This window comes from Arachis duranensis, chromosome 8 (assembly GCF_000817695.3).
Source record: "Arachis duranensis cultivar V14167 chromosome 8, aradu.V14167.gnm2.J7QH, whole genome shotgun sequence".
In the NCBI taxonomy this organism is placed as follows: Eukaryota; Viridiplantae; Streptophyta; class Magnoliopsida; order Fabales; family Fabaceae; genus Arachis; species Arachis duranensis.
The window spans coordinates 36013460-36029368 of NC_029779.3; the positions used below are offsets into that span (position 1 = coordinate 36013460).

Here is a 15909-nt window from a genome sequence, read left to right on the forward strand (position 1 = left end):
TATTTAAATAACTTTTTTTTTATTTTTATATAGATAGATGCACCAATAAAAATTTTATAATTGTCTTTATATAGATATATTTTATTTTGACTATTAAATAATAAATTTTAGGATTTAATTTTTATATGCTATAAAAATATTATCTTTATTTAAAATATAATAAAATAAATAAATCATACTTTTTAAATTAAGATCATCATAAAAAGATCTTTTTAATATTTTTATTAAAATAGTTTCTTTTTATCTATTTATAAATAGTAAAATATTTATCAATATACATTCACTCTTTTAAGTATCTGGTTAAGAATGACCATATTAATTTACATCTATCTCATCACTATTGCCATAAAAGAGAAAATCAGTATTGCACGACAGATAGAGCCTACTAGCTCGATGGTTTTCACAGTTTAAGTATTTATTGGTTTTGCCTTTAATAATATTAAGAAATTGAAAATTTTAAAAATAAATTGTATTTCAATATTTAATTTTTATTATAAATTCAAAAATTAATAACATTCTTATAATAAATATTAAAATTTTATCAAATGAAAAAAAGAAAAGGATATAAGATTCGCGTTATATTTTGATACTTCTTGTATAATGAACATTTTATGCGTTAGTTTTCTTTGTCAAAAGCGCCTTTCGGATATGCGCTTTCTAATCAAGATACGAAAAAATAATAGGTACTACATGAAAAATAACGACATGTAAATAAATAGTTTTGAAAGAGTGGTATTTAAATTTTAGGAATTGTGGCATATTATTAAAAGTCAAAAGAGATAAAGTGAGTGGAGAAAAAAAAAGAGAACTCTTTAATTTAAAAAAAGGATAAATTTATTTTAATTATAATAAAAAATATTACGTTGACAAATTAATAATTAGTGATAATATATGAGAGATGGTGGAGTAGGTGGAAGAAGAAGAAATATAGAAAAGAAAAGAAGAGAAAGGAGAGACCTTGATTTTAGAGAGAAATATTTTAATTTTGTTTTTGCTGAGGTTTGGGCATTGTAATTGGTAAATACTCATAAGTTTTCTGTTAAGATGAGTTATACGTCGGTAAAAAGAAAATAAGGGGATGGATATTTGCAAAAGACACTCTGACACTCTGACGCTCAAGTCAGTAAATATTTAAGAGGTATAAAAATAATTTTATGAATATAGAATATAAGATATGAAATAGAAGTTATTATATGTTGTGTGTCTATAATAATTCTATGAACATAGAATGTAAGACATAAAATAGAACTTATAGAACTTATCATGTGTTGTGTGTCTATAATAATTCTATGAATATACAATGTAAAACATGAAATAGAATTTATAGAACTTATCATCTGTTGTGTGTCTATCTTCAGATATAGAAATTGGTGCCTTTTATAGGCATAAAATTGATGAATGATATTCATGTCATGACCATTTGGTTATTAAGATGGAAATGATTGTCATTAAGTCGGTAATGAAGATGTTAGTTACAAGCAAAGAATGAATGATAGTTAACGCCGAGTTATAACTCATAATGCACAATAAAGACCGAGTTATAAGGTGACGGATCACAACCCCCAAGTTTTGTTTGCCGATCATACGATCCATGCTAAGTTTAAAATAAAATAAGTTATAATTCGATTAAAAGATAAGTGAATAATGATATTGTGAGCTCCAAGTTAAGTCGGGTTATTAGGTCGGCATTTATTCAAAAAATAATTGAGTGATAAGAGTCATTCAATCAAGATAGTTGTATGGGAAATATTTTTCCGCTTAAGAACAATTTTAGCATTTGATTGTATGTGAACTGAAAAATTCAAAAATAGATATCCATTGACGGAATTGATTATATGATCCGAGGATATAATGGCTATCTTGAAAATTTTTCGGCCCACAACAGCTTATTGATGAATTTCTCGTTTGCTCAAAGCAATTAGTTATTGAATATTTACAATTTATAGCGAAGGTTATATGACATGAATAAGATAAATTGAGAAAATAAATATGTACAAAGTCGCAGCATATATTGAATAATATATATTGTAAAAGTAAAAGAATTCAAAGTAAAAAAAATATACCTTGAAAGTTGATAATTGTAGAGAAGAAGACGACATATATGAATACCGCACATGTCAAATATGAATATTTGAATTTTATTTTGTAGGACATGCATTAATTTGATAATAAAACAACAAGATAATAGTTATTGAATGATACATTTAGTATAATATCTTTAGCAGTTACAGTATGACGAGGGATATTTCTAATGCAATAATAATAAATTTTGAATGTTTGCAATTTTTTTTAAATTTTTTGTATTAAATCAATAGTAACATAAAATTTAATAAAATGAATACTACAATAGTGATATATTGCTAGAGAATAATATATAATCAATCAAATGACATAGAGCTATTAGGATTATTTTTGACCAATTTAATTTTGAATTTAAGTTCATGCAAAAGTACATTTAAATCTATAAATATTGTAGGAAAAACAAATGAAGTATTGATAATAAAATAAATAATAAAGATTGAAATAGTATTATTGAAAAATTTTGTTATGAGTTTCGAAAGAATTTAATTACATTCCAAACTTGGACTCATCTAATTGTATAGATGATAATAATAAAAATAAATAAATATAATTTATAAAAAAAATTAGTATGATCGTATAAAAATTATAATGCCATATAGAAATGATATGTTTAGAATTTGTTCCTAAGTGATGAATAAATTCATATATAAATTGAAATTAAACATACTTTTAATTTGATGTTAGTTTATCAAACGTTAAGAATGATTTTTAAATTTTTTTTATAGATCTGCAGACTTTGATTTTGGAGTATAGAGAACAAATTTAATGAAACTTGAATAATAATAATTATTCAGAAATATTTTGAGTATAAAGAAATCTTTACGCAACTGGAGTATAGAGAGCAAAATAAGTTCGACAAGTGTGACACATGGATAAAAATAGCTAATGTAAATAATGAATCATGGTACATTTGGATTTAAAATGACAGTGATATATATGGAGAGATTAGAGATTTTATCAACACTTTCATGACAATAAATAAGGAAAATGTAAGAGACGAGGCTACTGTGTAGTAGATGATCCCAAGAATTGAAAACAAAATTATAAGTGACTATATAGTAGGTTTTGTACTCTTTCCGCTTTTGGTTAAAAATAAAAAATATAGAATATGGCAAGTAATTAAAGAAAGTTTGTATGTAACATACAATAGTTTATTTAAATTTTTAGGAATTTGAAGTGCATATTTTTAGGTTTCAAATTATTGATAGAAAGTATAACAAATTAAAGATTAGTGTATGAAAGTGAGTTTTGAATAGAGGTTGATAAATAAAAAAAATTAGAATACATAAATTACTATTATGCTAATGTTATTTAAAAATTGATTCAAGTATTTGAATGTAATTCAAATTCTTTGAATCTATTCGGTGGAGCAGGAAATTAGTTTACCGGCCCCGCGATGGGCGCCAATTATTTTTGTAGAGGTTTGGCCGCTGTATAGCTCATCCATCGGTGAATACTTGTAAATTTTCTGTCAAGATGAGTTATACGTCAGCAAGGAGAGAATAAGGAGGTGGATACCTGCAAAAGACACTCTGACGCTCAAGTCAGTAAGCGTTTAAGAGGTATAAGAATAATTCTATGAATATAGAATGTAAGACATGAAATAGAAGTTATCATGTGTTGTGTGTCTATAATAATTCTATGAATATAGAATGTAAGACATAAAATAGAACTTATAAAACTTATCATGTGTTGTATGTCCATCTTGAGATATAAAAATTGGTGCCTTTTATAGGCATAAAATTGATGAATGATATTCATGTTATGACCATTTGGTCATTAAGATGGAAATGATGGTCATTAAGTCGTAATGACGGTGTCGATTACAAGCAAAAAATAAATGATAGTTAACACCGAGTTATAACTCATAATGCACAATAAAGACCGAGTTATAAGGTGACGGATTAAATTTAATTGTAAAAAAGAGTGTCATATGACATATTTTTTATGAAATTAGTAATATATAATGGACCAATAATAATATATAAGAGAGATAGAGTGTGCAAAGGAAAAAGAAAGATAAAAAAAGAGAAAAAGAGAGAGCTACTTAAGTTTGAAAGAAAAAATTTCATTTCAATCAAAATAAAAGAGTATCATGTGACACATTTTGATAATAGATTTTAGAAATTGTGGTATGCTAATTAAAAAGCCAAGAGAGATAAAACTAGTGAAAAAAGGAGAGAAAATTCTTTAATTTAAAAAAAAAATATTTTATTTTAATTGAAATGAGATAGAGTATAATGTGACATATATTAACTGTTAAATTAATAATATATAATAAATTTTAGTTATAATTATAATTAAAAAATATTATGTTTACTTTGTATTCATAAAAAATGATTAAACTAATATTTTTACAAATAAAAATTTAAAATACTAATAAAATTATCCATAAATAAAATTAAAGTTTGAATATTTTTATCACATATAGAGGTTATTTTTTGTGGATACACAACAAATTTAATTTATTCATAAATAAATTTGTCAATATTTTAAATTTTTGTGAATAAAAAAATTAATAATTTACTCAATTTTTTTAAAAAAAATATTTTATAAACTTATGGATGCAGATCGAAATGTCTAATGACTTCATAAAATTATTCAAAAGTATTGTTCAATGGGAAAGTATGAGAAGCCAATGAAATATTTATACAATGTGTACAATAGAAATTTATGGAGTATTAGAGATATAATTATTAGTGTTACATTTTCCCATCAGTCGAAACTTTTGGGATGCGTGGTATCATGACATGATATTAAAGCACTTGTCTCCCTAGCGGGATCCTTGTTCAATTTATTAACATCTATCGAAACATGCATTCTCGAGCTTTTTTATTTTTTATGTTTTTAAAAAATAATATAATATATAGATCTCATAAAAAGGAACATGAGAAGGAGAAACTTTAATTTTTTGAGAAATTGAAGTAACAGGGTAACACTGATCACTATCAGTTTTTTCTCACGCGCAATTAAGTATGTATTATATAGCATTAGGTGGTATTATAAACAAGTATTTAGTCTTATATTATTGACTAATAATAACTTAATCGGGCCGTGTGAAGTGAACAATTGACAAATTCGTGTTACCTAACACAAAATAATAACAGAAAAAGTAAATCAGGAAGCAACTTTCAACTTTGACAGAGAAGGCAATTCAATGAAATTGAAACCTTAGTACAAGTTATTAAGACATTTTCTACATTTTCTGCTTACGAGAGACACTCAGATTCACACTGCAAATGGAAGACTTCACAATAATGATTCTCTTATGCTTATTTTTGATGAACTATATGGTGGCCTCCACTGCAAGGGACACTATTGATTCAGTGCAATCTATCAGTGATGGTGAGAAAATAGTTTCAGCTGATGAAATCTTTGTATTGGGATTCTTCAGCCCTGGAACTTCCAAGAACCGTTATGTTGGAATCTGGTATAACAAAGATCCAACAAAGGCAATAGTGTGGGTTGCAAACAGAGAAAAACCCCTCGCTGATTCCTCAGGTGTTCTGAAGCTCAACAACACCGGAATTTTAGTCCTTCTTGATCATAACAGCAGTCTTATTTGGTCCTCCAACGCAACAAGATCCGTCCTGAATCCGGTCGCAAAGCTTTTGAATTCAGGAAATCTTGTTGTGCAAGAAACAAACAGCAATGGTGCTAACGAAGAAGATTTCGTATGGCAAAGTTTTGATTATCCAGGCGACACGGTCTTGCCTGAACAGAAGTTAGGAATAAATCTGAAAACAGGACAGAATCGATATCTAACCTCATGGAGCAGCTCGGATGATCCGTTTCCAGGTAGATATACTTTACAAATCGATATCAAGGGATATCCTCAAGTATTCATTAAAGAAGGTGCAAAGAAAAGATTTCGTGCTGGATCATGGAATGGAGTTCAATTCAGTGGAACGCCACAAGTGAAAGGAAACCCAATCTTTAGATATAAATATGTTTCTAACGAGGAAGAGATATATTTTATGTATGAACTTATCAATAATTCAAACCCTCATAAAGTGGTTCTAACGCCGGAGGGAATCAACCAGAGAAGCCAGTGGAGTACGGACACATCGAGTTGGACCAACTTGGCAAGGTTACCGGCTGATGATTGTGACTACTATGAAACATGTGGAGCTTATTCTAGTTGTAATGTTAACAACTATCCAAGGTGTAGTTGTTTGGATGGATTTGTGCAAGATAATAATAAGAAGGAGCAAGGTTTATCAGATGGTTGTGTAAGAAGAACATCATTAGATTGTAATGGAGATGGGTTTTTGAAGTATTCAGGGCTGAAATTGCCAGATACAGAAAGATCATGGTATAGTAGAAATATCAGCATTGAAGATTGTAAGATGGTGTGCTTGAAGAATTGTTCATGTATGGCTTATGCAGCTTTGGATATAAGTGAAGGCGCTAGTGGTTGTTTGATGTGGTTTGGTAATTTAAATGATATTAAAGCCCTGAATCCAAATTCTCTTCAAGATATTTACTTAAGAATGGCTGCTACAGAACTAGGTATAAGTATTTTCCATTTTTTTTTTAAATATTCTTTTTTTTTTCAATTTTCTGCTATTTATTAATTAATTGTTTATTTTCGTTTAACCGGTGCATTTTTTCTTCTTATAGAGGAAAATAAATCACACAAATCAAATGTCCGAAAGAAAAAGACTATCATCATAATTTGTGCGTTATCTTCTAGTGTTCTAATCATATGCTTGGCCTTCATCGTCTTTAGATGGAAGATACGAAGGAAAGGTAGTTAAGTTAACTATTATATTATTTAAGTGATGTGGAAAACAGAGTATGTATTGCATTTACATATTACATGATGCTACTTATGTAGGTGTAACAAGTGACCAACAAGAGGAAGATCCACAATTGCCTTTGTTTGATATGTCCACAATTTCTTCTGCAACAAATAATTTTTCAACCGATAGCATTTTGGGAAAAGGTGGCTTTGGTTCGGTATATAAGGTAGTGAAACCATTTGCCTTTTGTTTTACCCAAAAAAAAAAAAAAACACTATATATGAAAATGTTACATTATATATATTGTTACAACTTTCAGGGTGTATTAAAGGATGGAAAAGAAATAGCGGTTAAGAGACTCTTACAGAATTCAAGTCAAGGAATCCAAGAGTTCAAAAATGAAGTTATGCATATTGCCAAACTTCAGCACAGAAATTTAGTGAAACTCCTAGGATGTTGCGTTTATGCAGAAGAAAGATTGCTAGTCTATGAATTTATGCCCAACAAAAGCTTGGACTACTTCATATTTGGTTTGATTTCAGAAATCCTTTATGATCATTCAATTAAGTTGCAAGGGTGCTCTCTATCTTGGTGAATGAGAATTTTTTGTTTGAAAAACATATAATAATGAATAGACTACAATATATTATTTTTCTTTTCAACACTTATTATCTTTTATCTACAGAAATTATATGCGCAAACAGATTTCCACTAGAGGTTTCGTATTAAATTCTGAGATAATGTGTTAATCCATGCACTATTTAATTACTTCTCAACCTAAGTTTACACTCTTACCACAAGAAAGATATAATTGACTACCTTTTGAACAGATGAAAAGAAGAGCATGTTACTAGATTGGACTAGGCGCTTTGACATTATCAATGGGATTGCTCGAGGTCTTCTTTATCTTCATCAAGATTCAAGACATAGAATAGTTCATAGAGATCTTAAAGCCGCCAATATTTTATTAGACGGTGAAATGAATCCAAAAATTTCAGACTTTGGACTGGCTAGAAGTTTTGGAGGGAACGAAACAAAAGCAAACACAAGACATGTTGTTGGAACTTAGTAAGTCTCTTATGCTTTGCTGATTGTTAATATGGGTATCTATGATGGCTTGGCTATAATGTTTGATTTTTTTTCCTTTGGTTGGATGTGCACAGCGGATATTTATCACCAGAGTACATAATTGATGGAGTTTACTCAACAAAATCCGATGTATTCAGTTTTGGTGTATTGGTGTTAGAAATAGTGAGTGGAAATAGAAATAGAGGATTCATTCATCAAGATCATCAATTTAATCTTCTAGGACATGTAAGTGTGTAACTCAATTCTAATTATCATTTGTTATATATGTTTCTAATCTTAACCACAAGCTTTGGAAAAAATATATGCAGGCATGGAAACTATTTATGGAAGACAAAGGGTACGAAATAATTCATGCTCCAATAAGAGATACATCAAATTTATCTTCAATGCTAAGATCAATTCACGTGGGACTACTTTGTGTGCAAAAAAGTCCAGATGAGAGGCCAAACATGTCATATGTTGTTCAAATGTTGAGTAGTGAATCCACATTACCTCTACCTAAAATGCCCGGATTCTTCTTAGAAAGAGAAATGGTTGATGAAGGTTCTTCTTCAAGTAATAACAGAAAATGCTCAATCAATGATGTCACAAATAGCATAGTGGAGGCTAGATAGGTAAAATTTCATATGGGGATCAAGAGATTTTTGTATATATACTCTAGAAGGTAAGAACATCTTAGACATCAATTATATTTTAAAAGTTTTATATAGTTATTTAATTATATATAGGATTATTTGTATAAGCTTACTACTGTACAAGTTAATCTAGTATACCACTATGAAAATTGTTTCTTTCAAACACAGTTAATGCAACAAACGGTCAACCAGCTCTCATGTGCTCAAAGCAAATGTGTGTTCTGAAAATCAGATGATCAAGAGACATGTCAAGAGCGTAGCAGGAAGCTGGAAATCAAAGTGTTGAAATATATATAGTCTTCATGAATGCACTTCTTCTAAATTTGTGTATAATTATTAAGAAGGGAAATATAAACAATCTACGTATAATCTCTTCTACTCCACTTCAGCACTTGCCTATTAGCGAAACACATTTGGAGATCGAAATTTGTAGGTATGATTATCAATAAATAAACTCCGCCTATTCTACACCTAGGATACATAGTCAGTTCGAATTCCAGATAAAGAAAAAGGGTTGTGTTAGGCCTTCGACAACTAATATAAAAACTTTTCGTCGAATCTTCATGACATGGATCAAAAACGTTATTGGGTTAAAGTTAGATCGTTGCTCGAAAGTAACGCACTATATGACTTACATACAGTGTAACGTCCCCTCTAACAAAATACCTTACTTAAATCATGGTATTTCCACTAGTAAGAACATTATGGAACCTTTCCTAATATTATCTACTTAATTACTGAGCCTTCATATCGAGGTTTCCTGAAAATACCAGAAAATTTTGTTCAAATAAAACCATTCATCCAAGATCCTCTAACAAATAATAGTCACATAATTATTAATAATAGAAAATATTATTCAAGTAATTTCAAATAAAGTTCAGATACAACACATATCCCTCTAAATAAATAAAATCTTAAGCGATAAGTGCGAGAAAACTCTATGAAAGCACTTAACTTAAAAACAAACTCCACTATTCGTCCGCAGATGTATACTGAGTCTTCAAAACCTGTGTCACTGAAAGGGGAAGAAATTTTGGAGTGAAAACTAACCACTCGTTCACAGTAGAAGATGAGAATACCATAAAAGTAAAGAATAAAACACAAATAATCAACTTAAAACTCAAGAATGATTATCCTAGTGAAAATCTTAAAATTCCTCGAGTCCTAATTTAAACAATATAGTTATTTTTCCTTCAAATTACATTATTTGATCAATTTTCAGTTACATTAATCAATCCACATTTATATCAGTTTTCAATCATCTCAATTAACAGTCACATTTATAAACTAACAAACACAGATAAGGTACATAATGCAAAAGCATAAACAATTCACGCAAAAAAAAAAAAATAAATTTACAGATAACCTAACACAGCAATAGAAAGCACACCTAAACAATTTATATAAATGCATATGATGAATGTCTATTCTTATACAGACCGTGAGCTCACGTGTCGGTTCGTTACCCATTACCCAATAGTGGTCTTGAGATAGACGTTACGTATTGCTGTTCCTACCTCAACCAACGTCTCTTCTATCAACATTACATATCATCATCCTCATAAGAATCTTCTTTCGGATCTTAAGTGGGCGTTAAGTATCACTGCCCTCATTGAACCTCATCCTTCTTTAATTCAAATCATTCGGTATTTTTCTCAATCTTTATTCCTCAAACTACAATCCTTGATTTCTTAAACCTTTAAACCTTTAAACTTTATTCCTTAAGCCTTAATTCTTAAACCTTAATTTCTTAACCCTTAAACTTTAATTTTTTAAATATTAATCCTTAAACTTTAAATTTAAAACCTTAACCCTTAAATCGTACTTCATTATAAACCTTAATTATCTCTTTCCCATTCAAACTCGATTTGATCTCTTTACCCTCATATATTAAATGATCTTAAATGATTATTTTAACCTTGTTCTTTTATTAAAAAATCATTACATCCTCACTAATGTTTAACTTTAATACCCTAACTTTTTTGACTGAAACCTATATCCTTCTTTAATATCTCATCTCCTTTTCTGTTTCTTTTTTATTCTTAATATTTTTCTTTAAATTTTTTCTTATTTTTATAAAATTTCGCACATAATCTCTCTTAAAAATAGAACTTAACCATCCTCAAGAATCCCTTCAATCACAACAATCCACCAATTTCTTTTAACGATTACCAACAATAATAGTTCTGCAGAAGAGAAAAAAGAATTGAGAGACTTTTGCGAAATACTAACGATTTCCTAATCCTTTTATAAGGGTTTGATTTTTGTTCTATTCTATCTCGTTTATTGTGTAAATATTTGTTTTCTTTCACATATCTCGTTTATGCTGTAAACAAAATATGACTAAAAAGCTATTTCTCACTTATCACGTTTATATATTTGTAAAGGTGATACATTGTCACATACATGTTTGTGACTTATCTCGTTTATACTGTCAATGTAAACAAGATAAAACACTTGATAAAAATCGATAAATATTTTTAAATTAACGTATTCGTAATTAAAATATTTATTTTATTTATTTTAAAAAAAAACCAAGCATTTTGGGAGGGAAAAAAGCGAAAAATATTATATATGTCAGGGCTTTTCATAAATGAGAAATATGGACCTATTGAAAATAATATAAAAATATTATAATTAATAGAGTATAAAATACCAACAATGCTAGGAAATCAAGAAGGTACCAACAAAAAACCAGCCAAATATTTTTGGATGAATTCAAAACCTCTACGTAGATGGTGTTTATGTTAGGTATTAGTATGTTTCTTTTCTTTGTAAATTGGATGATTCTGAATCTATTTTTTGATTTATCATATTTGTTTCATTTTTTACTAATTTAAAATTGGTTCCATATACTTTTTCATAAAATACATAAAATACAGGAAGAAAATAACTGTCGTTATTAAGAGGCTTTTAGAAAATTCATCAAGCCATATACTACAACAATAATTATTCAAAAATGAAGTGGTGAAACTACTTGGCTGCTACATTCATATAAAAGAAAGATTGCTAGTTTATGAATTTATGTGGAACAAAAGCTTAGGCCTTAAGACTCTCTCATAATTGGTCTGGTCTCTTAAAGTAAGAACTTTATGATTATTCAATTCACCTTCAAATTAAACTTGTAATTGCACTGTTAGTGAATAATTCTTTTTGGCTTAAAAAATATACGAAAATATGACTATGCTAAAAAATTGTTATTGTTTTCGTTACCAAACCTTCTCTAAACCTTTAATTACATGCAGAAGGCATATATCTGATGTATTCAACTTTGATGTGTGGGCCGGGTGCCCAAAAAATTCAATGATAAAATAAAGAAGGGAAAGTACGAGGAGCTAATGGAATACTTGTACAATGGATCGGAGATTTATGGAGTATTAGAGATATAATTATTACTGTTATTTTTTTTCATCAGTTGAAATTTTTGGGATGAGTGGTATTATGACATGGTATTAGAGTGTTAGATCCAAAAGGTCAAGAATTTGATCTTGAACCCAAAATCAAAGATGTTTATTATCCCTAGTACTCGGATAGTTCATTTTATAACTCAATAGTTCATTGTCTTCTTAGAAGACTCACCTTTTAAAAAATGTGCAGGCATAGAAATTTTTCATTAAAGGCAAAGGGTGCGAAAAAGTCTATGCTCCAGTAAGGAGTAAGTGACACATCAAATATATCTTCAAGGGTAAGACCAATTCATAAGCTCAGATATCGTGTAAGCACTAATTTAGATATTGTTTTCAATAGTGTATCGAATACGCGCGTATTATAATTATTATATCTAACACGAAGAGAATGCACACAAATCTATTTTATTTTGTTTTGAAATATATTTTTTTTTTTAAAATAAGAGTAACATACATGAATTGAAATTTTTTTTTATCATAAACATATCATATTATAGATATTTAAACTATTAGATAAAAGCAAATGAATAATTTATAAATCTATCACTGCAAATAAAGACTCTAAATATATCAATATTGTTTAATTATTAGCTAAAATCATTTCCTCCTAATTACTGATATTTGGATTGGTCAAAACAAAGAGTAATCTTAGAAGAAAACAATTAGAGGCAGTATTTTTTAAAAAGAGTCTACACTGTATATATATAAACACCAAAAATCTCTTTCACTTCGTCCACAAAGAAACAAAGAAAAATAATGTTAAATATTTTAGTTGACAAATTCGCGTTACGCTGATAATTGGGTTTCATATACTTGAGCTAGATGGGTACTAATTGAGTACTAAGGAAGATATAAATATCATATGGTAGTTCAAACTTTCATTTGCACTCCATAAACAAGACTCCATTCCCTTCTTGAATTTCCATCTCCTAAAGCATGTGTAAGTTGCTCCATATACCCACGACCACAAGGTACGTTAGTATGAGTAAATTCTTTTAAACGAGCATGAAAATAAAAAGCTAAATCTGAATTATATATGTTAGTCTAGAAGTTATTAATAAAAAAACAAAAGGTTAATTATTATTCTATTTTTGAATTTACATCTTCTAAAGTAAAAAATTAATAAAATAATAAAGTAAAAAATTAATCGCTTGATTTTATAATTTTTATAAAATATATCTCATTATCTTAATTTAAAAATAATTAACTTTTTACTTTATTATTTTATCAATTTTTCACTTTATAAGATTTTGATCCATTATTCGTAATTAATCACTTTTATTTTATGAGTAACCTATTAAATGCGTTAATGGTAGTTAATTTTTTATCTTTTGCGATTAGAAAATGCTGAGAGAAAATGCTGAGAGTCAATACCTTCTTATTAACTGTAAAAAAGTAGAAAATTAATTAGGAGCCCTCACATAAAAATAGCTAAAATATTTTTTTTATTTTTTTAACAATTAAAATTTAATAAATATAATTGATTAAATCAAATTATTTTTATTAAAATTAGACCGGACAAATCAATTTAATTAAAAAATCAGTAAATTAAATTTTGAACCGGTCTAAATTAATATTTTTTCATAAAAAATAACTATAATACCTTATTATAGAAAATGACTAAAATACTTTTATTATATATATTTTGAGAACTCTAAATCCTTTATCTAGTCTAATTTTAACAAAAATAATACAATTTAATCGATTATATATATATAATTTTAATTATTAAAAAATATCTTTAAAAAAATACTTTTAACATTCACTCAAATACAAGAAAAAAAAAAGTAAAAGAAATAGTCACTCAACATTTCCCTAAGAAGTAAATTGCACTGCGGTTTCACATACAGGTGATATTAACAAAGTGAAGAAGAAAATATGGAAGGTTTTAGCATGTTGCTACTGTGCCTTTCTCTCGTGAACAATGTAGCAGTCTCTATTGCAAGAGACACAATTGATAGAGTACAATTTCTGAGCGATAATGGTGAGACCATAGTTTCAGCTGATGAAACCTTTGCACTAGGGTTTTTTAGCCCTGGAACTTCTAAGAATAGGTATGTCGGAATTTGGTATAACAAAGTTCCAAAACAGAGTATCGTATGGGTTGCCAACAGAAACAAGCCCTTAACAAACTTATCGGGGGTCCTGAAGGTCATCGACAACGGAATCTTAGTTCTTCTTGATCGTAACAACAATAATGTCAACATCTGGTCCTCTAATACAACTTCATCAGCAACACAGGATCCAATTGCAAAGCTTCTGAATTCAGGAAATCTTGTAGTGCGTGAGAGAAGCAAAGGTGATGATGACAACAAAAATTTTTTGTGGCAGAGTTTTGACTATCCATCCGATACAATGCTACCTGGACAAAAGCTAGGGAGAAATTTGGTTACAGGTCTAAACCGGTACCTAAGATCATGGAACAACTCTAATGATCCATCTTACGGTAGATATAGTTTACAACTTGATATAGATGGATGTCCACAGCTTATGATCCGAGACGGCGCAACCAAAAGCGTTCGCATCGGATCATGGAACGGCGTTCAATTTAGCGGACAAGCAGCGGTGGCTAAAAAAACCTCCATAGTTAAATATAACTATGTTTCCAACGAGGAAGAAGAATATGCTACTTATGAGCTTATCAACAGTGTAGCTCCTCATAAATTGGTGTTAGAAACCGATGGAATCTGCCGTCGGGCAACATGGAGTAATGAGGAATCATCTTGGATCACCATTTCAAAAAGCCTGGAGATTCTTGCGACTACCACGCAACGTGTGGGTCTTATTCTCGTTGTAATAGCAATAGTAACCCTATGTGCGATTGCTTGGATGGATTTATACCAAGTAACGAGCAAGATTCGTATAGCGATTGTGTTAGGAGAACTTCGTTGAATTGCCATGGAGATGGGTTTTTGAAGCATTCGGACTTGAAAATACCAGACACGGAAAAATCATGGTGTAATAGAAGCATTAGCCTTGAAGATTGTAGGGGTTTGTGTTTGAACAATTGTTCTTGTACAGCTTATGCAGCTTTAGATATAAGTAAAGGGGAGAATGGGTGTTTGCTATGGTTTGGAAATCTTAATGATATGGAAGAGTTGACTCCGTCTCTCCAAAATATCTATATAAGAATGGCTGCTACGGAATTAGGTGTGTATATAACTATATATATGCCTCTGTTTTTTTCTTTAGATACTTATTATTTATTATTATTATTTTTTTGTTGTAACTGTATTATCTTATAACTTTTTAACTTTTCTTTCAACAACACATTTTTTAGAAACTATTCAAGAAAGTAAATCGCGCAAGTCCAGAATCCAGAAGAAAAAGACTATCATCATAAGTTGTGTACTGTCGTTCGGATTTTTGGCCTTATTCGTGCTCTCCATTCTCATTTATAAATGGACGTTACAGAAAAAAGGTAAGTATTATTAGATTATTACTGTGTCATTCTTGGAAATGTTATATACTATATTTATCCAAAATAAATATTGCGACTTTTATCTTCCATTTTGGTTCGCCTGTATGAATGTGTGACTTTATATATATATGAATTCTAGTATCCTATGGTGATTATATAAGTGTGTTTTTAAAATTAAAGTCATATATTTTTTAAGTAACACTTTTTAAAAAGTGTTGTTTAATAATAAAAAAACGTTACTTTAATTTTGGTCACACTTTTTAAAACATTATAGTCATGGTAGCTAGTTACCATAACATAGTCATACTAGAATGACCGATTCTAATATGCATGTACTACGGTGATTATATTGTTACCATGGTTATAATATTTTAAAAAGTGTTGTTAAAATTAAAGTAATTTTTTTATAATTTAGTAACGTTTTTTTTTAAATATTACTAAAAATACTATCAAAATATATAAAAAAACGTGACTTTAATTTTAACAATATTTCATAATCATTGTAATTACTATAAACATAAATATACTAA

General features: G+C 28.8%; 2 protein-coding genes across 2 annotated transcripts in view; both read left to right on the forward strand.

Moving 5' to 3' along the window:
* The first annotated feature begins 5295 nt into the window (after positions 1–5295).
* LOC107462381 (G-type lectin S-receptor-like serine/threonine-protein kinase At4g27290) lies at positions 5296–8563 on the forward strand. Its single transcript, XM_016080947.3, has 7 exons — positions 5296–6594; positions 6706–6834; positions 6923–7053; positions 7147–7357; positions 7658–7895; positions 7991–8141; positions 8225–8563. The coding sequence occupies exons 1-7, from the start codon at positions 5322–5324 to the stop codon at positions 8528–8530; spliced, it is 2439 nt and encodes an 812-aa protein (XP_015936433.1). The 5' UTR covers positions 5296–5321; the 3' UTR covers positions 8531–8563.
* A 5273-nt stretch (positions 8564–13836) lies between these two features.
* Positions 13837–15909, forward strand: part of LOC107462371 (G-type lectin S-receptor-like serine/threonine-protein kinase At4g27290) — a 5202-nt gene continuing 3129 nt past the window's right edge. Inside the window, exons 1-2 of the mRNA XM_021130195.2 lie at positions 13837–14818; positions 14980–15108. Coding sequence (XP_020985854.1) covers positions 13837–14818; positions 14980–15108 — 1111 coding nt within the window. The remainder of the gene's footprint in view (positions 14819–14979; positions 15109–15909) is intronic.

Bases quoted from the DNA above. Each gene is read 5' to 3' on its own strand.
- LOC107462381 (XM_016080947.3), top strand. From the start codon at position 5,322: ATGGAAGACTTCACAATAATGATTCTCTTATGCTTATTTTTGATGAAC. The intron at 6,835-6,922 runs GTAGTTAAGTTA...CTACTTATGTAG, and splicing joins ATGGAAGATACGAAGGAAAG to GTGTAACAAGTGACCAACAA. The intron at 8,142-8,224 runs GTAAGTGTGTAA...AAATATATGCAG, and splicing joins AATTTAATCTTCTAGGACAT to GCATGGAAACTATTTATGGA.